At 40.0% G+C, this 27,500-nt stretch overlaps 2 protein-coding genes across 3 annotated transcripts in view; one reads left to right on the top strand and one right to left on the bottom strand.

Annotated features, from left to right (window-relative positions):
- The window catches only part of LOC138006808 (leucine-rich repeat-containing protein 27-like), a 26,563-nt gene extending 19,980 nt beyond the window's left edge, over positions 1 to 6,583 (top strand). Inside the window, exons 9-13 of one of the 2 annotated variants that reach the window (XM_068853386.1) lie at positions 309 to 400; positions 1,326 to 1,378; positions 2,233 to 2,303; positions 3,354 to 3,480; positions 5,107 to 6,583. In XM_068853386.1, the coding sequence (XP_068709487.1) occupies positions 309 to 400; positions 1,326 to 1,378; positions 2,233 to 2,303; positions 3,354 to 3,480; positions 5,107 to 5,232 (469 nt within the window). In that variant the 3' untranslated portion in view covers positions 5,233 to 6,583. The remainder of the gene's footprint in view (positions 1 to 308; positions 401 to 1,325; positions 1,379 to 2,232; positions 2,304 to 3,353; positions 3,481 to 5,106) is intronic. The other variant, XM_068853387.1, reaches the window with a different exon arrangement.
- Positions 6,584 to 7,858: 1,275 nt separating this feature from the next.
- On the bottom strand, positions 7,859 to 24,366 carry LOC138008737 (uncharacterized). Its single transcript, XM_068856041.1, has 5 exons — positions 24,218 to 24,366; positions 16,417 to 16,880; positions 15,061 to 15,480; positions 12,323 to 12,397; positions 7,859 to 8,581 (listed from the first exon to the last, which is right to left on the bottom strand). The coding sequence occupies exons 1-5, from the start codon at positions 24,235 to 24,237 to the stop codon at positions 8,400 to 8,402; spliced, it is 1,161 nt and encodes a 386-aa protein (XP_068712142.1). The 5' UTR covers positions 24,238 to 24,366; the 3' UTR covers positions 7,859 to 8,399.
- Positions 24,367 to 27,500: the final 3,134 nt, after the last annotated feature.

The following is a 27,500-nucleotide window of genomic DNA, read 5'->3' as shown; positions in this document are numbered from 1 at the left end:
CGGCATAGACACTCCCTGGAACCTCTTCCTTTTGCTTGTTACTTGCTTGTTACTCCCTGTTACAAGATTTTTATGTCATATCTTATTCAATTATTGCCGGGGTTGGTTTTTGAGCAGCCTAATGGGGCACCGAACTTAAGTCACTAATCTTTTTCTAGCCCACTCCTCTCCCCGGGTCGCTACATCATATCAGAATATTCGCGCAGCCTACTCGCTAGCGCGATATCCAAAACAAGTTTACCTTAGGCTAACACATGCATGGCCTTTGAATTGATTGTATTTTTAAGTACTTTCTTTTTCTGTGGCAGAGACAAACAGGTTCTTGATGATTGGAGGGAACAGACCAAAATCATTCGACAACAGAAGCAACGGCTTGCGGCTACGAGGGGCGCACCCTCTGGTAAGTTGGCGGTATTTATCAACACAGGGCCCGTCACACAAACGCGCACGCAAACAACTTGTGTGGGGAGGAGCGTTGCGTGACCACACAAAGAACGGCTGCGTAGGACACTACCCGTCCACACGTATCCGGATATTTTTTAATCCGCAACTTTTTCTTCGCGAATTGCCTTCCGTCCACGCGCATCCCGCGAATCCGGCTTGCGAATCTGCAACTTTTAAAATCCGCTCTCCAGTGTGGACAGAAGACGGTCGAATCCGCATATTTTCAAATCCGATGACGTTACAAACTCAGATCCAGTCTTTAACGCGTTAATATTCAACATGGCCGCTGAACGAAATGCTATCGTTTCTCTTGTCGCTAACTCGAACGCCTGATGGCACATGGTCACATGCAGAGGAGTCCTATCCGGATACGTGTCGACGGGCAAATTCGATTTGAAAACATTTCGTGTGGACGTGAAAATTGTTTGAATCCGCAGAGAAAAGTTGCGGATTAAAATATATCCGGACACATGTGGGCGGGGCCTCAGAAGGCCATTTTTCCTTTTTATAGGTTTTGTTTAAAATAGATTCTAGTAATTTCCCAAGGGGTCCGAGAGGGAGCAGTTTCGAATCAGACCTCTCGGGAAATTAATCAAAGGAACAAGAAGGATCACGTGCACCTATCACAGCCGACCTCCGTAATACATATAGTAGCGCGTAAACCAGTCGAACTTGTCGCCTGAAGAAGACCGACATTAAGCGGTCGAAACTTCGTGGTCTGCAACCGACCGCAATGCGAAACAAACGATCACACGTCTTATTATTGGTTGTATGGGACGTTTATTAACATGGCAAGGTGTGAGATAAGCAGTCAACTCCCAGTTCATTCAACGCTTCAGAAGTTGGTTACTTCTTATACGTTTCATTGTTCGTCTTTTTAGTCGAAGTTAAAGCGCCTTACGGAACCGAGAAGTCGATCAAAGAAGAAGAGAAGGTGGGCTATTTATTTCTTACCTAATGACTAGTGTCCAGCTGCAACGGCAGCAACCACACAGCCTTTGCTGTTGCACAAATAGAGCAGGATGTCTAGTAAGCGATATAAAAGCATCAGCATATGATTACTAGTGAATCACAGTTAGTCCTAACAGACCAATAAGAACTTGCCACAGGGCTAAGGAAGGGGGGAATGATGTGTGCAGCCGCGAGCTCTCGATTTTGTATCAATTAATCGTTAGTTTCTCAAAGATGTTTTGTTTTGCTTTCTAATCAAGCTTCGTTTGTTTTCCTTACTATTTGTTTCCTCGTTTGTAGTACTTCTCTCGTTAATCGTGGTTTGCAACCTTCATTGCTTTGTTTGTTCCTAATCTCTGGTTTTGTGTAGTTTTCGTCTATAGAGTGAACAGTTACTACGTTTATTGTAATTATTGTCCTGTCAATTCAGATTGTCACTGGTTGGTTGTTACTTCGAGGTCACATGACATCTAACAATAAAACTGTTTCCCGCCAAAAGTCTCTGAGCGGGCAACAGTGCAAAATCTATGACGTCAGAGGGTAACAGTGCACTGTTACCCGCGAATGTTGACCGACGACCGCTGTTGCTGTTGCCGTTGCACGTTTTTCGTTTTGTGCTATATAACAAATCACTTAATGACTGGTTCATCGGGAAACAGTTAATTTTGTTTCCCTCGAATTCCAATGTTTCCCTCGGCTGCGCCTCGGGGGAAACATTGAGATTCTCGGGAAACAAAATTAACTGTTACCCTCGGGACCAGTCATTGAATGTTTACTGTTCTATTTCTGGTCCAAAGTTTTCCATATTTTGATTTCTGTATGATGTTTTTGTAATAGACTCCACAAGGCTACGCAAAGCGTCTGAAAGAAATCTTTGAGGAGAAGGACGCAAGAGGAGCCGCAAGAAGGTAAGCAACAGACACTTCTTCAAAACGGCACGTCCACTCACTGCGACCTTGGTTATTCACTGCTCTGCTTTAGCACAGGTACCTACAACTCTAATAACTTGGTCTATGCAACGGCATCTTCACAGATCAAGCTTTTTTTTAGACGAGTTCTTAAATAAGATTTAGCTTGCACGAGTGTTAATTTCCCCCATTCCATAATGCAATAGGATTTGGGGGTTTCTTTACATAAAAACAATATCAGTTATACTCTTTGGGACATGCTTCCGGCCCCCTCCACACTAAAGCGTTTCCAAAAGTGTCCGGTTTCGATTTCAATGGAAACGCATCGATCGATCCGCGTCCATGCTACCGTTTTGCTTGAATACGCTCAATGACATGCTGTGTCGTAGGTTGAAGAACATGCGCATGCTCGTAAGAGATGCGGCTGCGATATTTTCGACATTTCCCGTCGATGTGAGTTTGAAAACTGTAAACAACTTTCACTTAGCTTTGGCTCGCTTGCTTTGTTCCAAAATCTTCTCGACCTTCGATGTGGTGTTCCTGCTCCATCAACCAAGACAAGGTGGAAAGGGATTGGTGAAAAAAGCGAATTGGTAATAAATTATCATGCAAGACTTGTGATTAGCTGGAAAGGTTTGGTTTCGCGGGAAAATCAATCCAAAGATAACTCCGTCTGTAAAAATGCCGTTCTGCAAATACAATAAAGTTGTATGCTCCTTGTAATGGGTTCTTGTTTAGCGGAAAAACCTCCAGAATCAGCATGAGCTATCTATGTAGAAAGCCTCCGTTGTACATAGAGTTTCAAACACTAAGAATACTTATATACTGGCTATAATCTTCTATCACTCTTTCCACACATTATTACTTCTCCCTTACAGTACATTTTTCATTTTTTCTCAAGCTTTCCCCATCAATTAACTAATTCTTCCTCCAGTCATTATTAGTTACTCTAAAAAATGAAAAATAACTCAACTCTTTTCTGTAGCAGTCGCCGCCACATGCAGTCATCGACTGCCAATTATTTTATTAATGTTTTTTTGTTTTCCATAGGGCTATCGAGGATCGCGAATTGGAGACAAGAATAAAAATGCACATGGAGAAGTTACAAGATCACCGGACAAAAGCGTATGGGTCCATTCAGGAAGAACTAGAGTCTGCAAGAAAGAACCTAGAAATGGCAAGTGTTTTAAAATTTGATTGCAAAGCATTTAAAAGCTATAAACAACATTTCGTGGACAATTGTGTAACATATTTTACAACTAACTACCGTAAAGCGAACACCGAAGTTATGTAGGCTAATCACAACAGCCGTTTACAATCGAATGCGGAGCCAATCACAGTACAAATATACACGTGCATCCCGTGCGGAAGAACGTGTGCAAGAAAGTTACAAATGTTCTTGCTTTCGTCACTGATTGACAGCAGGGGTGTGACGTACTTGATACTTGAGAAATTGGTAAGATTTTTTTAAGAGATTTTCTTTTATAAGTAAAAGCCCTCCTAGGCTCCCTCATCAGCAGTCCCCAATTCCCGGTTTTTTTTTTTTTTGAAGGAAAGGTGATGGTGATGATGTTATAACAGAGTTTGCGACGTCACTTGCCCTTTGCTTGTAAAACCCCTGTTTGTGTTGTAGCTTGCTGAAAACTCTACAGATGGGTAAAATAAACAACTAACGACTGCATTTTCCTTTGCATTTATTTATTGAAATGTCCTTCGGAATAAGTCGGGAATGGCATTTGTGAGACCCTAAATCTCAAAATGTTTTGAGGGTGCTTGGAGCCAACATATCCTCTACCTCTGAAATGACGATTATCGACAATTCGTAATTTTCCCTGGAATGAATGTTATCGTCAATTTAGATTACTCTGTCCCAGGACTTGTGGTAGCAGATGAAAAGAAAAAAAGTCAAAGTTGCATCCCTGGACGGGATTTGAACTCAGAGCACCCAATGTGAAGGAACTGTTTTTATCCACTTAACAACTAAAGATCAACTGACTGACAATTGCACCGATTATTTATCAAATCTAATTAGTATATATAAAATCATTGCTGAATAGTGGTTAAGTCTAGTACTTGATTTTAAAACGGTTAGCTTTCTCTTGAGGTTTGGTAACCGGCATTTTTTCTTTTTAAACTTGTTTCTTAGCCGGTGATAATACACGTTTACAGCGGCATTCGGAAGAAAAAATATATTGATATATATTTTTAAAAGAAAGTGTACTGTCAGTTAGCGATGCGGTAGTCTAGTGGTTAAGTGAAAGGGTTATTAATCGAACATTCCCAGGTTCGAGTCCAGCTAGTTTAGGAATTGGGGTTTGGATTTGTTGAAAATAGATATTCATTTCCCATAATCCCTATCAAGCGCTAAACGGCCTAAATTGACGATAATGGTCAATTCAGAGAAACTTAGGAATTGTCGATAATAGTCATTTCAGAGATTGAGGATGGGTTGTTGGAGCGCCTTCGGCACTTGAGGCATTCTTCGTGTTCGTACACGTTCAAAATCTCACGTTACGTCCCTGGACAGAGAACGTTCTGCACCTGCGCAAAGCACCTTGAAATCCCTAAAGGCCTATGTTAACGAGGAAACATAGTAGGGGCAGCCATGCTTCCTGAAGAGTCCTCTCGTTCGCACGCGCACGCAGTTTCTTGCGCATCGAGAAGCAAATAGTTTTTCGTTTGCGCGATGCACGTAACCTGTCGAGAATCAGTATTTGCGCAGCACTGTCCCCGTGATCGGGAAAGCCCTTACTGATGACACACAGCAACGCGATGGTCGCTGACTATTTGAATCTGTTTGCAGGCTCGTCATATCCAGCGCGAGGTGAATGACAGAAAGAACTTAGAATACCGACTGAGAGCTTTCACGGGCGACGACGTGACGTCATCACATTGGAACTCAAAGTCAAAGACGAAGAGTTCTAAATAAAACAAGACCTTGGGACCAATTTATCGAAGAAAACCAATGCTCCATTTAAGATTTCTTTTTTTACTTTAAGATTAATTTAGGGTATTTACATTAATATATTTGAGGGGAATGTCTGTATAGTATTTGTCCTGCTTTGGGCGAAAAGTGTTATTTTGAACACACAGTTTTGTTTTTTGCTTTAAATTCTAAATTATGCGAGAATTAACGAAGTTTTTCCGTTTGTAATAATTTCTGTCATAAAAACAGATTTTAAACTGGTGTCGCTAAAAGATGTGTTGTATTTTTTGCATTAATAATCGTTTTCTTCGAAATTTTAATTTATTGAAGTACATACGATGTAAATAAAGCCACCCTGGTTAGTATATGTTAACCTATGGTCTTTTTATTCTTTCTGTGGGTTTAAAGTCCATTTTCATCATGGACTGGATTTGTCTCCATTGACTCCGAAGTCTCCACCAAGCTTTGTAAACCCATTTTACACCAGCAAGTATTCCTTGACAAGTATCAATGCTCGTGTAAATGATGAACAAGTTTTAATTGAAAAGGAATAGTTGCTCGTGTAGACGATGAACAAGTTTTCCTTGAAAAGGAACAATTGCTCGTGTAGGTGATGAACAAGTTTTCCTCGCCATATTTTGGCGGTCTGTTGCACAATATTGTTATCAACGATTATTAGTTGTATCTTACAATTGTTAGAGCGGTTTTCAATTGAGTTTCAAAAGTAATTAGCGAATTGCTTTGGTTTTGCATTTACTTCACTCAGTGATTGGTTCAAAGTTCTCGCGCCATTTTTTCAACCAATCAGAAGTGAAACCAAAACCAATTGTGGCTAGCGCGTGCACATTTTCCCACGCTTTGTGTTGGCTGCGTGTAATTACTTCGAGTTATGATTGGTTTACTGGATTGTCTCCGTCCTTTTTCATTGGTCAAAGTAATTACTTTGGTTTTGGTTTTACGACACTCGATTGAAACTCGCTCTATTATGGATTGATTCCCTCTCCACTTCAAGACTTGTTCGTCAGACGTGAGTCGAATTACAACCTGAGGCAAAAACTGTGTTTCAATACACCGAGGCCAAGAACTGATTTGCTAAAAAGTCTATTCGATATTTTGGTACTATACTATGGAACCGACTTAACAACCAGATGTTTTAAAAGATTAATTTAGGAAATGGACTCAGAATTTTTTCAATTTTAATTCATTGCTCTATTGCTCTTTGTTTCCTTTTGTGATATTATAGTTCGTTTCTTATGTAAATTCTAGGTTTTCATTTCTTAGTTCTTAATTCTAGTTCTTAGTTCTTAATTTTATACACGACCAAATCAGCAATGCTGTAATTTAGTTATCGTGTATACATAATTGCTTTACTTACAACACGACAACAACAAAACGCCAAATTTGAGCTTTTGACGACAACGTAAACATGAAAATGACAACCTTTTAGTCTCCATTTTTTCTCTGAAGCCGATCGTTCTAATTTATTATTTAGGATACTTTGCCCACATTGTAGGATGTGAAAGACACTGAATAACCGGCAAAATTTTACGATAGAGCAAAATTACATTTTGAGGTGACGTTCCCGTCGACGTTTTAGATCTCAAATTCCCCAACAGGTGGTTTGCAAACAGTCTCTCGAGAGACAGATAATACTAATGTACAATTGCTGGTGGACGAACACAAGAAGCTGATGAGAGATCTTTTGTTCTTGTCGTCCACCAACATGGCGGCGATGACGTAACATCACAGCAGCCATGTTGCTGCACAGAACTGTCTATGTCTATTGGGTATTTGACGCTATTATAGAGGTTTTGCACGGCAGCCATGTTTCATGGCAGAAACAATGAAAATGTTTTGCATTAGAAAGAGCATTTGTTCCCATGGGAAAAAGAATCTGTTGTTCCTGCCATGCAACATGGCTGCCGTGCAAAACCTCTATAATGCAAAACATACCATAATTTGCTACTGTTTTGTGCACCAACATGGCAGTCTCATCACGTGATTGACAATCGACTATAGAAGGATGTCAAGTTTCTATTTTGGCTATTATTGCCAGAAATTGATGCAAAATGAAGTCCTAAACAACAGGCATCATCTCGAGTCTTTAGGGAATAAACTTATAAAAATCCTTATATTTATTCCCCAGAGCCTCGAGATGGTGCCTTTTGTTTAGGACTGAATTTCACTATATCGAAAATGGAAAATGGAAAATTTTTGCCGATATACGTGACGTAACAAATTGCCTCACGGCTGTGGGTTGCGCCAGTTTTCACCCGGTTCGATACGCACGTCAACTTTTTACCCATGAAATTTAGAGAAAAGAAGACAAAGATAAAAGAAATCGAGTTTTCCAGGGGGTGGGGGAAGGTGCGATCAAATGGACATTTCACGCATAGCCAAATAAAAAAATCAGAAAGACCTGTTATTGGAAGATAAACCGGCCCCCCAGACCTAATCATTCAGAATCCTGTGTAAGTTAATGCCACCGACCATTCACAGGCCGTTGCAATCTCTGGGCTCAATCGCTTGTGAGACTTTGATAGGCCTGCTTCTCTCAATGGGATAAGTTCTCTGTTGACATGCATAACCACTTTAAATTAGGATTTGGAAGAAAATGTGGGCTAGGAAATGGAATTGGTAACCCGCTTCAGCGGGGTCATTTATTACTCGAAAGATACAATGTGACTGGTTTGCTAACCAAGCAACAGTTGTGAACAACAGACAACAGAAACAATGACTTAACAATTAAAGCTGCGACAACAAAAAATAACAAGCTTCCTAGGGATTCTACTTTAGCCTCTTCAGAACCCTCCCAAGGGGCACCAAGGCTGGCAAAGAGGAACTCTCAAAAAACCCTCTGGACCTTGAGGCCTCTTAAAAAAAGAGAGATCTACTCACACGCAAAATTTAAAGTTTAAACCTGATTTCAAAAACGAAAAAGGATGATATTCATCTCTTACGACTTATAGAGAACAATGGCATGATCCTGAAAAGGCCAGAAAAAAAGCCAAAATCGATTACTGGGATTCTACTAGTCCAAGCATAAACAAATTTCTGCATAAGTGCAAAATCACACAAAGTCCAAAATTTTTCATTTAAAAAGACAGCAAACTAGGTTTCTTCAAGAGAATCCTGGCGTCGATGTTTAGCGGTAAATACGATTATTTCCCTTACAATTCCTCCTTTTCTTGATCAACAATAAGAACAGGCTTGGGTTTCCCAGGTGTCTTTTTGAACCGTCTGAATAATATGACGAGAACCCCAATGATGACCAGGGCCGCCAGCAAACCCAGCACTATACCGGCGATGGCACCACCGGACAGTTTCTCTCCTTTTTGGCCTTCTTTGGAACCTGAAATAGCATTATGAGTTTATTAAACCTCCACGAAAACAAGAAAATAACTTTAAACCACAAAACCAAGAGAAAATGAGAGGACAGAGAGGGAGTCTCAGGGCGTTGGCCGGGATATTTCATGTCCACGAAAGTTATTTTTAGAGGAGCGGAAGTCGGAAGTCTGTCTTCCGAGACGTCCCCATGCAGTCTTGCCTCGCTCTCAGGTTCTTAGTGAAAAGACAAAATGGCGGCGCACGTTTTGGAAGGCTGATGAATAAATATTCATCAAGTCTTTTCAAAATGCATGCGGACGTCTCGGAAGACAGACTTCCGCTAGAACAAAGACTTCCGCTCGTCTAAAAATAACTTTCGTGGACATGACATATCCCAAGGGCTGGACCGGGAGCCTCCCTCTCTGTCCCCTCATTTTATTTTCTCTTGACAAAACATAATGTTCACAATCATAATTGTTGGACATTTTTCTAATGAAAGCGTTTGCGCCCGAAATAAATGAATTTCAAAAACGCTTGGTTTGGTTTTCAAATTTCTCGGGGCTCTGCTATCTTGAACATTTGTGACGTGTCATGGTTGCCCTATAGAGCGTTTTCACATGACGTCACGGTGACCATGTTGGTGTTCCAAAACAAGCAAACAAATGGCGACCATGCTGGTGTACCAAGCTAATCCTCTGGAAATTGAACTCTATTTTTATGAAAATACCTTCTTTTGTTTCAGTAATCTAATATGGCTGCTGGTCACGCGAGTTAAACCGCTCTATTGTTCCGAAACAAAAGCTCTTTGTGTGAAAACAACAAGAACAACCGTTACACGCCACAATTACTCAGCTTAACAGCTAAATTACAACTAATGTAACTAACTAATGTAAAACACTCGTTAGTTGGGGAAAAGCTAAAGGCTCTTCATCTCAATCCTTATCTTGTTAACTGGTACTTAAGCTGATATTTAAGGGTGTTATCTATAAATGGCATAATATGAACAAAGGAACAACCCAGGGTAGTGTCATTGGGCCCCATATTTTTAAATTGTTTATTAACGATTTGGCCATTAGGGATAATGACCTTACAAGCATAGTTAAATATGCTGACGACACCACCTTGCTAGTCAAAGTATGTAAAAATAAAATAGATCTTTCTCAAGAGGTTGTCAATCAGTTTTGCAGTTGGACCCAAGACAATGCCATGGCATGTAATCCTAAAAAATGTAATGAACTAATACTTTGTAAGAAGTTTGCTCATGATATAGAACCTGTGAACAATATAACGCAAGTTTGTTGTTTAAAAGTATTAGAGGTTACTTTACAAAGTAATCATAGATTTAATGAGCATATTAAGGTTAAGCTGCAGGAGGCAACATTTCAACGCAACATCTTGCAACATTGTTGCATGATGTTCTGACATGTGTAGAACGGGCTGACCAAACGCACGTAACATTTTTAACATTTTCAACGCAAAACGTCGATGTTTATGTGCCGCAGGCCTCTGGCACGCAACAAGTGGACCTAGCGCGCATGCCCTAGTGCAACAATGTTGCGTGAACGTGGCCAAACCAGTACAACATCATGCAACATCCAAAATGTTGGACGAAAAATTTTACCCGTTTTCAAATTTGATCCAACATCATCCAACATGTTGCAACATATCGCAAACGTATGCAACATGTTGTGCCCAACAACATTGCAAGATGTTGCATTGAAATGTTGTGAGCGTTTGGCCAGGCCTCTGCGCGGCAGATTTGCCGAAAACGTGAAAGAAATGTAGAAAAATGAAAAAATGCACGTGCAGAGCGTGCAAGCTATTGTTTTTGCTCATTAAATGTGCAAAATTTGTGACGTTTTCTTTGCCGTCGCGTGGTAGATCTTAGGGACCTTAAGCAAGGAGGACGACGGCGTCGGTTACGAGAACGCCACATAAAAATACATTTAATAGATAAAAACAATAGTTCTGCACGCCCTGCACGTGCGTTTTACATTTTGATACATTTCTTTGCCGTTCTCGTCTTGACAACGACCTGAAATGATCAAATTTGAGGTTGTGTAGAGGACGTGAGCACCTGACGATAAATTTCAATTTTCTGTCTAAATATCCGCACCTTTCTCACCAATTTTATTTCTGGAATGTGGACACACACTTTCCATGCCGATCGACTTGGAGTAATCGTCGTCTTTGCTTAAGGTCCCTCTCAAGCAAGGAAAACGACAACATTCCTATTTTGGCGGGTCTAATTTGCAGGTCGCAGGTCGCAGGCCGCAGGTCATTGTTTCACCAATACAGAAAGTATCCCAAACATTAAAAGCTAACCTTAGGCCTAATTAGGCCTAAACAAAAGCTTTTAGGCCTAAGGTTAGCTTTTATTGTTGAAACAATGACCTGCAACCCGCGACCTGCGACCTGCAACTTGCAAATTAGACCCGCCTTTCCTATTTAATAGCCCATTTCCGAGTTCACGTCAGCCCCCTCTTCAAAGCTAAGTGCGAAGGTTTTGTGATGTTAATTAGTTCTACTTTACATATGAATGGAAACTAATTTTCATGAGAAAAACTTCGCACTTAGACTCGCTTTGAAGAGGAGGAAGATATAGACTCGGAAATGGCCTATTGTTCGCCATTACTACCTTTAAAATCTTGAGAGAGAGCTGGATCGAGGAGAAAATGACGTCAAACACTCAATAGTTTAAGAATGCAATGCGTGTGTACGCGGCTGAATTAATATGCAGCACGGGAGTTTCGGGCTTTTAGACTTTTAAACTCGTGTTTTGCATATATAATAAGCTGCGTTTATACGTTGAAATTTTAAGCTAGTGAGTAAATGACGTCACTTTTCCCCAGATCCAATTCTCTGAGGTCCAGTCGGTCATTTTGGAAAGGGAGTAATAGCAGACCGTGAAGACAAAAACTTACACTCAAAGTAAACAACCTTTGGATAAAAATCAAAGCTCAAAAATTTGCCAGTCAGGTGTTAAGCAATCACACATTCAAAATCTGAAGAAAAAAAGGCAGTGATTTTTTGAGCACCAAACAGTGCTTCAAAACTTGTGGCACTCAATCTAACTTTACACCAGACCACAATAACGAGATCAGCGAGTCCTGCTCTTTTCGAATAGGTAGTATGTGGAATCCTTAACGTCGCACAGAGTTAATGAACAAGGTTTGGGAGACGGGACCTACCGTTTATTTATTTTATTTTATTTTAATTTTTATGTTAGGGACCTACCGTTTATGGTCCTCATTCAAGAAGACTTGAACGTCTGACCATTTGCGGATGTAATTACAAAGGTAGCACTTTCTCCTCAATTGTTTTAAGACCCTGAGTGTTGGTTCGGCCGGAGTTGAACTCACGACCTCCCGCGCGCTAATCTGATGCTCAATCAAGTAAGTTAACTGGTCGGCGGTTGGTACTGAATGCTTGAAAAAATCATTCTTTAATATCTTGATTTATTTATATAAGCACCAATGAAATAACCAAGTGAGCTTTCGCGCGAAAACATGATATCCTCACACGTGAAGATAACATGTTATCTGCACACGTCAAAAGACCACTGTTGCTTTAGTTACATATAAAAATCGCGCCTTTCGATGCCTTTCGCGAAATGATTTAGTATTTCATTGGTGTTTGTATAATTATTTCACTCGTTCGCTGCGCTCACTCGTGAAATATTTTTCAACACTCGAGGAGAAATTTTGTATCTCCGCGCGGCCATGTAATATCCTCTATTTCTTCGCTATGTTTCCTTATTACCTACCTTTCGTTTCGGGCGGGTCAGTTTTCCCAGCTGAGGTATCCGTTGGTGAGGTGACAGAACTGTTGTCAGTTTTCACTGTTCAATGGAAAGAAAAAAAAGTTATATGGTCATCAAGGCCAGTGGCTCTTAACTAAGAGAGAGCGTCCATCTTACAATTTGGTTCCAAGTACAGTTCAAGATATCTTCGACCAAGGTCATTCTACCGACAGTTACAAACTGAGGAATAGTGACAGCGTAGTGATTTTAACCCTCATAGATTCAAAACATTTCACTTTGATCATAACTTACGATCTCAACCATCATTAGCTAGTTTTAAAAGGACCATCAGAAATAAGAACTTAGAAGACTTGATGTATAATTCCGGCAAAGAATTGTATTTTATGCAATGCTTAAGAATCATGTTCTATTGTGCTTTTGCACTTGTATACACGTGATTTATTTCAGCTTCGATTCCCCGATTAGTTTTTGCGCTTGTACTTGTTCTGGCTTTAAAAGCTAGACGCGTTTTAATTTAAGACTTGAAGAAGCTATTATTATTATCCTGACCCAATCGTATGCGAAGCTCTTTTCCGAAGGACATTTCGCATCCAATGACCTGAGATACAGTTAAAAGATCATACCAATAGTTTTGCGCACATTTCAACCTAGACTTCAGAATTAAGCAATTCATTTCATTTTTTGTACATCAAGGCGCGCTCGTAACTTGGCTTTATAGATTATGCTAGTGCTTGTAGCAGTAATCATTTTTTGCCCAAATTGTGCTACTTTTTCCAAATGATGCCTCCTTTTCTTAATATTATTCTTTTTGCAAAATGAACGGAACAAGTCCAAAAAAATGCATGTATCACGACCGTGTGGCGAAACTTCTTCGGTGTCTATGGTGTCACAAGCTCTTGTTCTATTGTATTTAGCTTTCCTTGTCTTATGGCAACAGTCTCTGGCTATGTTTGCTTGTTCTGGTATGGTCTAGGTCAAGTTGTCGGGCGGCATAGACCGAATGCATAAATGGTGGCCAAAAAAATATTATTTTGTTTATGTGCTAATTAGACTCACTAGCCTCATTTGCATGGACAAAATGCAAACGAAATGTTGCTTGAGAGCGAGGCTAGTAAGTCTAATTAGCACATAAACAAAAGAATACATTTTTGGCCGCCATTTATGCATTCGGTCTATGGCTGACGCCATTTTTCAAACTTGCAAATGAGAGGTCCTGGGACCAACACCATCTAGCAACTTCCGGTTCCCGTCATCTCTTGCCAGACTGCCAGCCTCCAGGGAGGCCCTCTCTTCGTTACTAAACCACAAAACACTTATCAAAAATGGTCTCAGGCTTAAATCTGACGAAATATTGCTAAAACAAAATATTTAACAATTATTCCATGAGCGCGCGTTGGATATGAGATGATAGATAGGTGGACGTGCGTACGATCGTCAACATATTCTCCTATCCATAGTGCTACGCGTGCGCCATGGTGGGTAGGTACTTGTTATATTTTGTCATTTAGTGGTTATCTATTGCACACAATTATCTAAACACGGTAAAACCTTCAGGGTTTGGATTAGGGTTAGCGTTAGGGTTAGCGTTAGGGTTAGCGTTAGGGTAATTCTATAATTACTGAACGTTTTATACCTTGTTTAAAAAAAATTAAAACAATAGAAAAAGAGACACCAAGTACCTACCCCATGGTGCACGGATCTCCGCATCATGGAAGCCATTTTCGCGGAAATTAAAACTAAAAAGAGCCTTATCCTATCCCGAGCTGATGACTCGGAAACCAACACAAGGACACCAAAAGTCTATGACCGGAAGTCTCGATCTGCCACGTAATGCGGCCCATCATTTTGCAGCACCAATTTATTTTTAAAAACGGGGGGACAAAAGATTGTGCATGATCACGGTCAAGTTAACATGAAGCGTGGTGCCACTGTTCTCGATTTTGAAGTTTCCAGGATTTCATAACCAGTCCATCTACATGAACTGTGTCCCAACTGAGTGGCTTCATAGACGAGTTGGTATAATAGCCCATTTTCGAATTCTCACGGATGGACTGGATCTAGCATGAAATGAAGGCTAATGCGGGCAAATCTTTTCAAAAGCAAATTAATTTTCCCGCATTAGCCTCCATTTCATGCTAGATCCAGTCCAACCGTTAGAATACGAAACTCACCTATTACAGAGCATTGCTCCCGCATCGCTGAGGTCATGGGTTCGAATCCCGTTGGAGCCGTCTGAATTTTTCAGGTGTCTGTAAGAGACAATTGCTTCAATTGCCCACTTCACTCTCTTTCGTCTTAAACCCGGCGCACTTCAGATATGTACATTTCTTTCATTTTCAATACTGCTGCAAATTGGCCATTTCCGAGTTGCTGTTTGCCTCTGGTTCAAAACGAGTCTTGGTGCCGAACCATTCAAATGATAATGAGTTTGATTTGCATGAAAATACACCACTCATTTCCATTTGAATGATTGTGCACCAGGACTCGCTTTGAAACCGAGGCAAATAGCAACTCGGAAATGGGCCAATATTGAGCTGCATGGAATTTTCTAAAGACGTCACAAAGTGTCTCCCGAGGTCCGAAATCTCCATTTATTACATTTTGCTAAGGGTTCTGGTTGGTTTTAAGGTTCGAGAGACAGTTTGTGACGACTACATAAGATAGCGTGCATGTCCAGTGTTGGATCCCCGTCAATGAAAAAATTCAACAAAAAAACAAAAAAAATGCAGGCCATGTTTTACCCGACGAAGCCGTTGCTGTCGGCTTTTCTTCATCATCAGGCAAATGCCAGTTTCCTGCAAGATGCCAGTGTTTAACCTCGCAGATGTCCGACTCCATTGATTCTCCTTCTCTCTTGGGAAACTCACTACAAAAGTCTTTTTTTGTTCGAAGTGGTGTCTTGTAAGCGTTGTAATACTTCAGACATTTGTCTTGGCAAATAAAGGCGGATGCATTATTGATACATGGCCTCATACGATTCATACACGCAAATTCTTTCCTCAAAGATGCACTTTGATTGCCGTGTAGGTAGCTGGTGTTTACTGCGATTTCAACGTCCTTGCGATGCTTTTCCTGAGACTTTTTAGACCAAATCGTGTGGGTGTAACCAGGAATACCTTGACAAGCGGGAATCAAAATCTCTGTGCATTGATGAGTATAAGCTGAAAAATTGAAGTATTTAAAAAGCACGTTAAAAGCGCAAATTTATTACATTCGCAGGGGAAGGGGGGAGCGGGTGCGATTCACAATGTGCTGGACCCGTTCAAACGCCGAAAGCTGGGAACGAGATTTGATTTAAACAATGAATCATCATGTTTCCGCTTTTATTATCACGTTTTCTCATTTTCATTTCTTGAGTTTTTTATGAAAACTTATAATATCATCACAACTTTGAAAAATAAAATAACGATTTTTAAAGGTTGCAGACATGTTTCTGCACAAACGTCTGCAAGTGTTACATAAGATGGAAATCTCTTTAGTCTGAATATTTATGAACTGTTGAATTATAATAATAATAATAATAATAATAATAATAATAATAATAATAATAATAATAATAATAATAATAATAAAACGAGCTGGAGTGTGCTATCAGGTTTTCGGCTCGTGGCCCGATAAAACACGACCTGCGACTTAAAAAACATTCCGCAAAAAGCGTGTCCCTCTGGAGTCCGAACAGAGGTTCAAATTGTGAGAGGAGAAAGTTAGCATACAAGAAAAACAAGCTATGCCTAATTAGTACGCTTGGTATAAATGACGCTAAGGAGTGTTTTTAAGCTCATGCACGTGACGTGTTTTCGGTGGCCTGATAGGCTGTTTCGTTCATGAATTATTAATGAGTTTTAGAAATTTAGATTTGCATAGTGTAAAATGCAGACTGCAGACAAGGGGTAAAATGCAGACTATGGTTAAAATGTAACTGTTGAAAAAGCCCAAACCATTTAGAAGTGCAAACCTTAGGCCTAATTAGGCATAAACCAATATTTAGGCTTAACTATTAGCACTTCTAAAGGGTTTGGGCTTTTTCAACCTTAGTCTGCATTTTACCCCTGGTCTGCAGTCTACAATTTACACTGACCATATTATCATTAACTTACTTTTGCCACTGTTCTTGTAGCCAGGAGGAGTAAAACACCTTCCTCTGTACCCTTTAGTCGTCTGAGGGTCGTCTTTCTCTGGCAAAACATCACACAAAGCTGCAGTCCACTCAAAACTGTGCGTTTCGAGAAGGTCTTTACAATCATTTGCCCAGTCGTGGCAGACACCTCTGCAGGGCAAGTATGGTCCTTTTATTTCTTCAGTACACCGAGGAACGAAAAAAGAGCACCCCATAACATTTGTTAAAGCCGAACAATTCTTGATCGATCTATGGAAAAGTATTAACTGATGTAGAGACTGCTGGAGGGATAGTCTGTCACTAAAACGAGCCGTGTGGTCATAGCCACATTTCAACGCCTTGCCCAAATCTACACCTGGATGCGTGTCGTTGAATGACTGGCACTGAAGCTCCGCGTATGAGTACCCAAGGAAAAGAGCAACAACGACGAAGAATACAAGGAACCTAAGGACAGAGAAAACAACTCTTTGATGAACAGTAACATCCTCTAAGGGGTTGAAATGCATCGTCAGTCTTTAAAGAAAAGGAAAACTTTAGATTTTGACTGCATGCACTCGCCTCCCGGGTTTCATTCCCAATCCTGACGTTAAAGCTCATCTTAAGACCTTTCTTTTAAATCATACTTAATACTTTCGTTAATTATTTATCAATTGGCGTTTACCATATTGTATATATTTTTTAATGTATTAGTAGCCCTTGCCGTATTTTGAGTTAGATATTTATCTATTACTTCTCGTATTAGAACTTAAGTATGCGCATCTGATCACAGTCATGTTAAGATGCGCACCAGAAATGAATAAATTATTATTATTATTATTATTATTATTATTATTATTATTATTATTATTACATGTAGGATGCGTTTGTTGGTTCTTCGAGATGTTTTTCTCCGGGTACTCAAGTTTTCAAGTTTTCCTGGCTGCGGACATTGTGTTGTGTTCTTGGGCATCCCATCCAGGGGGGAGTAGAAATACTCCTAGTCGCTTCATGCTAATGAAACCGGAGGTAAGTGCCGGCCTGATTGAGCCTTCTGGTTCATAAGCAGAGACTTTTACTCAAGTTTTCTCCTCTCCTCAAAACCCAACCTACGATTTGATATCAGTTGTTTGCTCTGATTTGTATGCGGTGTACCTGATGGGGCCTCAGAGCTAAATACAGTTGATACTTAACTAAAGGTCATCATTAATAATATTATTTCTGCTTTCTGTCAGTGTTAATTTGTACTCCTGGTTCCATGTTGGGTAGCAGGCTAATTCCCTTAGCTTTAGGTATCCAACACCTTCCTGATGATCTTTGCCGTTCCCAACAATCGCCTGATGTGAAGGAATCCGGTTTCTGGAATCCAGCAAATATGAGGCTTTGGAATCCGAAATCCGGAGCGTGGAATTCGAAATCCAGAGCTTGGAATCCGGAATCCATTGTATGGAATCCAGAATCCACAGATTTCGATGGAATCCACGATCCGTTTCGGTGGAACCCTAGAGTTTGGAATCCGGAATCCACGACTCAGGATCCGAGATCCACTATTCGGGATCCTGAATTTACGGGCTGGGATCTGGAATGATTCCTTAATTTACATAGGGCCAGAACAAGCCGAAGGCAGCCTTTTGGAGCAGTTCAATAGGGCGTGGTACCTCTAGCTTTTAATCCAGTTTTGCATGTTCTTGTGTACTGTTCCCAATGCTCCAATAATGATTGGGATCTTTACTTAATTCAGCTTCCATAAATTCTTAATTTTACGTTTCAAATCCTGGTAAATTTCTATCTTTTATTATTATTGGGGGAAATTAACTCACGAGGGAGCCAGTGAGGTCTTTTAGCCCAAATTACCATATTATGCCAAAGTGGGCACATGTCACATGAATAGGCCATTTCCGAGTTCATGTCTGCCTCTTCTTCAAAGCGAGTCTAAGTGCGAAGTCTTTGTGATGGTAATTAGTTCTACTTTACATATGAATGAAAACTAATTTTCATAACAAAAACTTCGCACTTAGACTCGTTTTGAAGAGGAGACAGACATGAACTTGGAAATGGCTTATTATGGTGGCAGGCATTAAAGCCTGGTTTTAACTAGCGACGCAAGCAAAAGCGCAAGCAAAAGCACAAGCATAAGCAGCTTATGCTAAGTGAAAACGAACGTCGACATAAGCATCAAAATCAACCGCCATTTGGTTGAAATGTTCAGACGCAGGGAATCTGGAAGGAGTGCTTTAATTGGCCAGACGCAACAAATTTCCTTGTATGCTTATGGTGCGTTTGGTTGTCACACAACGCAAGCGAACGCAAGCTTAAGAGCAAGCACAAGGAAAAGCAAAAAATTTTGATCCTCGTGCTTGCGTCGCTAGTGAAAACCAGGCTTAACAAAGCGAACAAACGCAAATCAACAGATTATGCCATTTTTTATCACAGCCTGACAAACGAAATTCGGTTGGTTGAGCATGGTCAAGAGCTGGTGTCACACACCTATAAATCATGAGATTCCCTCAATAAACATCACGCCTTGTAGCAGTTCCACAACGCCAACCAATTGAGGTAAGCTAGGCGCCAGTCCAATTAATAGCTGAAATTCGAGGATGTGATCTTAGACTATTTGTTCTTAGACAAGGCAATTCCTTGTAGACATTAGGTGTTCTGGACTCACTCAACCATTTAAGGTAAAGGACATCAGAACAGTTAGACGGATTTTTTTCTAGTCCTCGGGATGACGGGGAAGGTTTGCTTACACCGTTAGGCAAATTACTTGCCATTGACGGCCAGTTGAGGCAAGCAGAGGGTTTCACTCACCCGTCCACCCAGCTGGCAAGGCAGGGGCTCCACTCCCTTAGGATACCAAAGCATCCTGCCTACCTGATTATTATTATTATTATTATTATTATTATTATTATTATTATTATTATTATTGTTATTATTATTATTGTTATTATTGTTGTTGTTATATAATTAAGGTGGTACGGTTTAATAGCATTTCAGTGTTTTTGACCGCGTGAAACATGGGGCGAGAGCAACCTTCCATTCTCTCCCACTCCCCACCATTCCTTATTTACTCCAGTCTGATCAACCCATCCTCTGAAATGACTATTATCGACAATTCCTAAGTTTCTCTAAAGTGACTATTATCGTCAATTTAGGACGCTCAGAGCTTGATAAGGATTATGGGAAATGAATATCTATTTGTAAAATCAGAATCCCAATGCCTAGACGCGCTGGACTCGAACCTGGGAACGTTCGATTAATAACCCTGTTACTTAACCACTAGACTACCGCATCGCTAACTGACGAAACTCTTTAAAAAGATATTAATATATTTTTTCTTACGAATGCCACTGTAAACGTGTGTTATCACCGGCTGAGAAACAAGTTTAAAAAGGAGAAAATGTCCGTTACCAAACCTTAAGAGAAAGCTAACCATTTTAAAATCAAGTACTAGATTTAAACACTATTTAGCAATGATTTTAAATATACTAATTAGATTTGATAAATAATCGGTGCAATTGTCAGCCAGTTGATCTTTAGTTGTTAAGTGGATAAAAACATTTCCTTCACATTGGGAGCTCCGGGTTCAAATCCCGTCCAGGGATGTAATTTTTACTCGTGGATACATCCACGAGTTTTGGTGAGTTTATGCAAATGTGGCACTCCTGCGTAACCGGAAGTTCGATCTAATAAGCCAATCACCAATCAGGATGGATAATCACAACACAGCTTAGAAAGCTGTGACTTCCTGTTCGCGTGGTTGTGCGCCGCCATTGCTGTATGCCGCTTTTATACTTAAGTGTTTGAGCACCTTCCGCTGCATTTAGAAGCAAGAAACGGAAGAATTAAAGAAATGGCTTTCTTCGAAGGTGAAGCAAAATATTCTGAACAAGTACAGATTGATGCAATTAGTTGTGCACCGCCTTTCACTGACCAACGCGAAGACTTTAATACGTACGAGTGTAGAAATGGAATCGACAGACACAATGTGAGAAGACAGTGCTGTTCATCCCCTAAGCTCACGGGGAATAAATAAATTCCATTTGGAAGGTGACTGCCATTTGGAGAGTAACACCGAAGCTATCAAAGTATACCTATGTTTATCAAAGCTATCACGAAGTTCTGCAAGCTATGATTCATCAAATCCACATGAATACAACTTGAACAAATCAAACTGATCCAAATCCATCAAATCCAAGCAATCCAGAACATATCAGAGACATACATATCAGAAAAGCATACAACCATTTAAGAAAAGCTATGCAGAGCTTAAGGCTAAAACAAACTGAAATTTGTCAAGGTCAAGACTCTTTTAGACATTCCATGTCAAAAGTGATTCAGTCTTTTTCGTGATAAGATAACACATGGCCCTGAATATGTATGCACTTTCTGTGATCATTCATGGTTCAGATCATCTGTTTCTAACTGTAACAGTATCAAATATAGTGATAAATATTCGCAAGGTTTTTTGGAGGAATGTATAACTGGCACAAAAAATGTTAATATTACTGAATGGATCTGCTCTACTTGCTAACCCTGATGACATTAACAATATGACCTGGCAACAAAAATCAGACCTTATGCTAAATTACTCTGTCATCTGTGCAACGAACTTTGAACACATGGTACAGCTCTTTATAGAGGATGTGTTAACAAGTAATCTTATCCCTATTGGAGAAATGGTATACTTATTTCACAGGGTTGAATTCCAGCAAAGGGGATTACCTCACATACATGCATTATTTTGGGTATCTAGTTGTATATGAGAGCCCACCGTGCTGTTACACAATTATCCAACTATCAATGATAATGCATAAAGAAAACTTCAGCCTGCCAGTTTTAAACAATCGCGGTAACTTTCATATCCACGAGTAACGACAGTGGCACTTTGATTCTTTTTTCTTTTCATCTGCTACCACAAGTCCTGGGACAGAGTAATCCTAAAATGACGATAACAGTCACTCCAGGGAAAATTACGAATTGTCGATAATAGTCATTTCAGAGTTAGAGGATATGTTGGTCTTATACACAGCCATTTTTAGTGTCGTCACGCAACGCTCCTCTCCATTAAGTCAGGGACGGCGGAGGCGGGGGGCCTGGGGAGCCCTTCCTAATTTCAAGCAAAAAAATAAAAATAAGAAGTAAAACATCTGTCATTTTACGGTTGATCCACGCTTATGTTTTCGATATCTCGTCGAGAATGCTGAAATTAGCATTTCAGAGCTTCAAGTTTTCAAAAATTTCTGGCGGAGAATTTCCCCCAAACCCCCTACAAGTTAGCGTCTCCGGCGCTTGCTTGTTAGCCCCACAATACAAAATACGCTCCGCCGCCCCTGTAAGTTAGGAGGGAGTTTAAGCAAGTTAAGACGACGGCTACGGGTACGGCAACGCCACAAACCAAGAATATTATTGGTAAAGAAAGGAAAAATGAGCTGCACGTGCAGCACGAATTTCCGAGCATTTTTTGCCGGACTACACAAAACAACGACGTGAAATCACCAAACTGTAGGTTTTGACGACAACGCGAGCATATAACAATTAAACAGTCATTTAAAACCGTTCGTACCCATCCAGTTACAGGATAGTTCGCCTGTATTGTACAAGGTGAACAAGACGGAATAATCGTGAAATACTTGCAATAGTGGTAAGTTATTTTTTGGACTGACGCTTTCTTTGCCGTAGCCGTCGTCTTTGCTTAATTAAACTCCCTAATGGGTTAGTGGGGAGGAGCGTTGCGTGATGACACTAAAATCGGCTGTGTAGCAGACTATATTCCTTCTCGGCCCTTCTTTGCTTCTACGCACGCCAATCGGCGATGAATTTTTATTATGACACTATCAACTTCTTTACGTTGTTTTCGCACCTTTTCCACGTTTTCGCTAGCGCACAATTAGTGGAAGGCCTCCCTCCACTAACTATGGTTCATATGGATTCACACCTAAGAATCCTTCTTTGTTTTTGCCTAGTTTAGCTGGATTGGTAATTTTTCTACTCTGATCATTTTGCCGTGATATCGGCAAGTTATATACATGAATGTGGATCAAAGCAAAGTAAGCACAGGAGACATGGGCAGGCCGTGTTTTTCTTTGTCTTCAACTGTACGCTAGTTAGCCACTGACAATCAGTTTCTGAAAATGTGAGTTTCTGTAGAAACCTGAACATATTTCTCTATCGTTTCAAGCCTTCCCTTGAACCTCTGAATTAAAGTTAAATACACTTGCTACCCGTTACTCATAAACAGCTTCCATGTCTTAAAACAATCGATCGCCTTATCACGAATGCTCTGGTTCAAAGTGTCAGATAGCTGTCCCGTAAAACGATGCCTCTTAACTGTATGTCAATCCTTTTGTTTCAGGTTACAATTTTTATCTTCAGTTCCATTAGTTCTAATAACAAAGGATTAATCATGGTAAGGTTTTTTTTCCCTCTGCATCATCCAGCTAAACTAGGCAAAAACAAAGAAGGATTCTTAGAGGAATAAGGATCACTGAGTCGAGTAAACGAGGCGGTACTGGTAGAAATAACCTGTTCCCGATCCCACTTGTGCACTTCGCGGTACGAACCTCGTGGGGGCAAATACGCGCCAATATTTATCTGAATGACGTATGGTTGTGACGTAAGACCCCACATTGACTATTCCATTTCAATCTTGACTTGTCCATTTCACTTTTGTATTTTTGGCGGTTCCGGCGCAAACCATTTGCTGCAACACTAAACCATTTCGCTTTCTACTAAACCATTTGTCGTCACGCTAAGCCATTTGGGGTAACACTAAACCGTTTGACATTATGGTAAACCGATCAATGTTATGCTAGACCATTGCGGTTCACGATTAACCATTTGCAGATAAAATAAGCCATTTCAAACTACTCTGAACCGTTTGCCACATCACTGAACCAATGTACGGTAAGCTGGACCGTTTGCCGTTTCACTGCATATCATGTCAAAGTATGCTGATCCATTCAAGGCTTGACTTTGTCATTTTGACAAGGATAGTTACACCGGTGGTCTTTGGCACTGACCAATTCTGTGTTAACTGCGATGATTGCATAAGGTGACTGATCCATTTCATTAAACACTTAACTACTCGTGTTTTCACTGAATCAATTCACCAAGGGTATCTACACAGTTTCTGAATTGTCTAAACCATTTAATGTTTGTTTATTTCATTTCACTAAGGGTGACTTGTCCATTTGTGTTTTAAATACATCTTTTCAAATTCTGATAAACCGTTCTACAAAGGACAATTAAACCATTCCGGTTTATTCTTAACCATTAACTAGGTTTGTATTTTTGGCGGTGACGGCTGCCCATACACACCCTGATTACAATTTGCATGAAATGATTACAATTTGCATGAAATGATGAGCATTACCTCAGCACAACAGATTTTTAGGGAAAGACCGAGCATTTAAAGGACAAATGAGACACAAGGCAGAGCGTTTTGTCGGGAAAACAAATGCATGATTCGCATTCGCTAAAATTAAGCTCACCAGAAAATCCTAAGGTAGAGAATTTTTTTCCAGAAAATAAAAGCTGAAGTGCAGCCTATACGCATCAGGTAAAATTATCTTCATCATATTCCACAGGTCGCTCGTTTTACCTTTTGGAAAGTAACCCTGACCCTTAATTTGGCTAACCCTAGGCCTAAGGTTGGTTTTTAAATAAGTCAACCAACATGGGATAACACCAGACAAATATTAAACATGAGAGACGCGTAATTCGTGTGCACGGATTGTGCGTCTCTAGGAAAAAAAACGACCATATAATCATTGCAAATCTCCTACGGGTACAAATTTTCCACTTACATCTCACGAGAGTCTCCCATACTTTTGCCAATAGACAGGTGATTGGAATGGATTTCCTTTCTCTTGAAGAAGAAAATTCAATCGAATGCAGCGTTTAAGGTTATATTTGCCGAGTGTTTCTTAAATCAATGCAAATTGATGAAAGAAGATACCTGGTGACGCACGCATGATTTTCGCGTTCGAGCAACTTCTTTGACAGCTAAGACAATAACAAGATTTCAAAACAATAGCTCAGTGTGTTACCGTAGACATTGCAGATTCACCATGCATATTCACCGGATACTGGTGAGTAGTATAGGTGAAGGACCTTACTAGTATCAGCGATTAAAATATTATAAAAAAGCTAAAAAGAGCAAAGCTGATATAACGGTGAAGGAATATATATTTCAACATATTCCTTCGCCGTTATATCAGCCTTGCTCTTTTTAGTTTTTTTATATTCAACCAAAAATTAGCATGCGTGCAGACGGAGAATTTGAACTTCAACGTTATAAGTTAAGTTATAAGTAGAAGTTCAAATTCGCCGTATGCACGCAGACTACCTAGTTGTTTTCATAGCACGGTTTCCTGCGAGGTTTTATCTGCGTCCTCGTTCATTGAGAAAGAAAAGCTAATGATGAGAAATGAGTTCTTTTCATGATCGGGCAATAATTTAAAGTCGTGGAATCCACTATGAAAACCAAGGTCCGTGTAACACGAGACCAAAGGGATCAAAGGTCACCTCCAAGATGCAGCCAGATAAACCACGCTGATCGGGGCGGTCTCCGGGTCAATTTCCAGCTTAATTTCTAACTCTTTTCGCTGGAACAGAACTTCTCATTCATTAACATTACAAAATGAGAATGTGACGGTTGCACAAACACATTTCTTGAGTTCTATGAAGTAAATGACTTGGGAACAATTTTTTTTTCAGGAACAAGACAAATATTCACGGTTCCCATCTTATAGGATAATATATGTCAATCAGAAGCAGGAGCCGATCACCACCAGGTGATGGGCTCCTGATGTCAATGCCAGGAGCCCATCAGTATAGCGTTTTTCTTGACCTATCTATTTTTAGAAATAATTTGCCACGCTAATTAAAAGTGTTCCCTATGTGGTCCGCATGGAGGGGCGATCCAAGATGGCGGCCGAATGCAGGAAACAAGGACTCAGTTTTGAAAACGCCTCCCCGTTCGCTTATCCTCATTTTTATGGCATCCATTCTACTATGTTAAGGTTACACATCCCATGATCCATTGCAAGCCTGAAGAAGTATAATCTCACGTGAATAGATAGTTGAGATTCGCTTTCTTCACCGCTTCGGTCCGCCATGTTTTTCTGCTGAGTTTCCAGCAGCGCTGATTGGCTAGTGAATTGTTATTGACGTTTACCATGACAACGAATGGCGCGAAAGTGGTTCTAAAAATAGATTGGTCAGGAAAAACGCTACTTCATAGAAACAAAGTGGGAGATCGAGGCTTCTACTGATGGGCTCCTTTGAATGCAAATATTTGAATAGACCATTTTACAGTTGTAGCTAAGTTACCTGGCCTAAGAATGAAAGCGAGGCTGCCCGTGACCCTGTTTTGATACAAACCTTCGTGCTTTTGTAATGTTAATACGGACTTATTGGAATTAAAACAACACAATTTACATGATAAAAGCAGTAGGGGCTGTATCAATACAAGGTCACCGGCAGCCTCGCAGCCATTCATAGGCTAGGACGCTGAGCAAACAACTGTAAAATGGCTTATTACGGAAACTATTGCATTGAACTCTGTGGAGAATGGGAAATGTGGAACCGGGATTGGGGAACCGGGATTGGGGAATCTTCTGAATATTCTGCTAAGAAACAAAGCGTTGTCTGTACTGACTCTTATCGAGAACGGTATTCGTCATGATAGCTGCGCAGTCTGCGCTTCGGAGTCCACAACATTTTGACCACTAAGATGACGAATATCGTCGGGTTGTCACACACACACACAACTAATAGAGTAGACAAAAAGATAAATAATGAAATAATGAAATAAATAAATAAATATAATTAATCTAAAGGTAATACATTTGAAAATTTAAGGTAGCTCTGAATCTGCTCCACAGAATTTCTTTAAACTTTGCAGAGAGTTTCATCTTAGCCTGCAAATACTTTTGTGCAATAAAAAATTGGGGTCACGGACTTCGTTTTTCAGATTTTCTCAACTAAATCCAAAATATTGGGTGTTTTTGCAAGGCTCTCCTGTTTCCATGGTAACTTGCTACGTCACAAAAATGACTGCATCTTGTTCAGCAATAACTGTTGTTTCAGATGGTACCATAACATTGCTGTTAAGTGTTGTAGTGTCAATCCTTCTAATAACAAGGTCTCTTGAAAGTGTTGAAACTGGTTTGAGCCACCTTAACCGAAGAAATCCTCGAGAGAAGCCGAAGAAGGAGAAGAAGAGAAACTTTCAATCAACGTAAAGCTGAGAGAAATAGAGGGAGAGACAAAACAATTACTTAAAAAGGCGTTTATATCAAGAAAACTGAATTTTAAAATCACTTATGCTCACTTTGTTCAAAATCAACATGATTTCCATCACAAAAAGATGTTTTTCGTGAACTCATTGCAACTCTGGATATCTGTAAAACACTAAGACTGGTACGTTTTGAAAAATGTCCGCATACGGTATCTTGACAGTATTTCTTTGAAAAAAAATTGAGTTCTGTTGAGTTCTATGGATCCTTATGGAGTTCTATGGAGGCCCAAAGTTAAAGGGAACCTCCAGTAAAAAAAAAACAAGGAAATAACCTTTACAGTCAAATCAGTCTAATTTTTTTTCAAAGAAAGCGTTTGTATCCGAAATAAATAAGTTTTAGAATCGCCTATCATTGTTTTCAATTTTCGCGGGTGCCGCCGTCTTGAATAATTGTGACGTGTTACGGTTGCCCTATTGCAATTGGATAAAATGAATAAAAATGACTTACCTCTGGTGTATTTTTGTGCCTTTTGGAGCTTATTTTACCGTTTCGGGAATTCCGGGTTTTCAATGTTCTTCGTCTTAGAACATTGAAAACACGGAATTCCCGAAACGGTAAAATAAGCTCCAAAAGGCACAAAAATACACTAGAGGTAAGTCACTTTTATTCATTTCATTGAATGAACGTTAAATTGAGCGTTTTTTAGGCTTCATAATCTTCGGTATTTTATTTCCCATACAAAGTCTTACAACGCGTTTAAATTCTCAACGGCTGCCTGTAACGCAACACCGCTTTTACTCAAAGGTCATCTTCCACTAGTAATCAATTATTACACGCTCTCCAG

This window comes from Montipora foliosa, chromosome 6 (assembly GCF_036669935.1).
Source record: "Montipora foliosa isolate CH-2021 chromosome 6, ASM3666993v2, whole genome shotgun sequence".
Lineage (NCBI taxonomy): Eukaryota > Metazoa > Cnidaria > Anthozoa > Scleractinia > Acroporidae > Montipora > Montipora foliosa.
Note: the sequence above shows the minus strand (reverse complement) of the source record. Positions and strands in the feature narration are given on the sequence as shown.

Bases quoted from the DNA above. Each gene is read 5' to 3' on its own strand.
- LOC138008737 (XM_068856041.1), bottom strand. From the start codon at position 24,237: ATGGGAGACTCTCGTGAGAT. The intron at 15,481-16,416 runs GTAAGTTAATGA...TCAATTTTTCAG, and splicing joins CTACAAGAACAGTGGCAAAA to CTTATACTCATCAATGCACA. The intron at 8,582-12,322 runs GTAGGTAATAAG...ATGCTATTTCAG, and splicing joins TGACCCGCCCGAAACGAAAG to GTTCCAAAGAAGGCCAAAAA.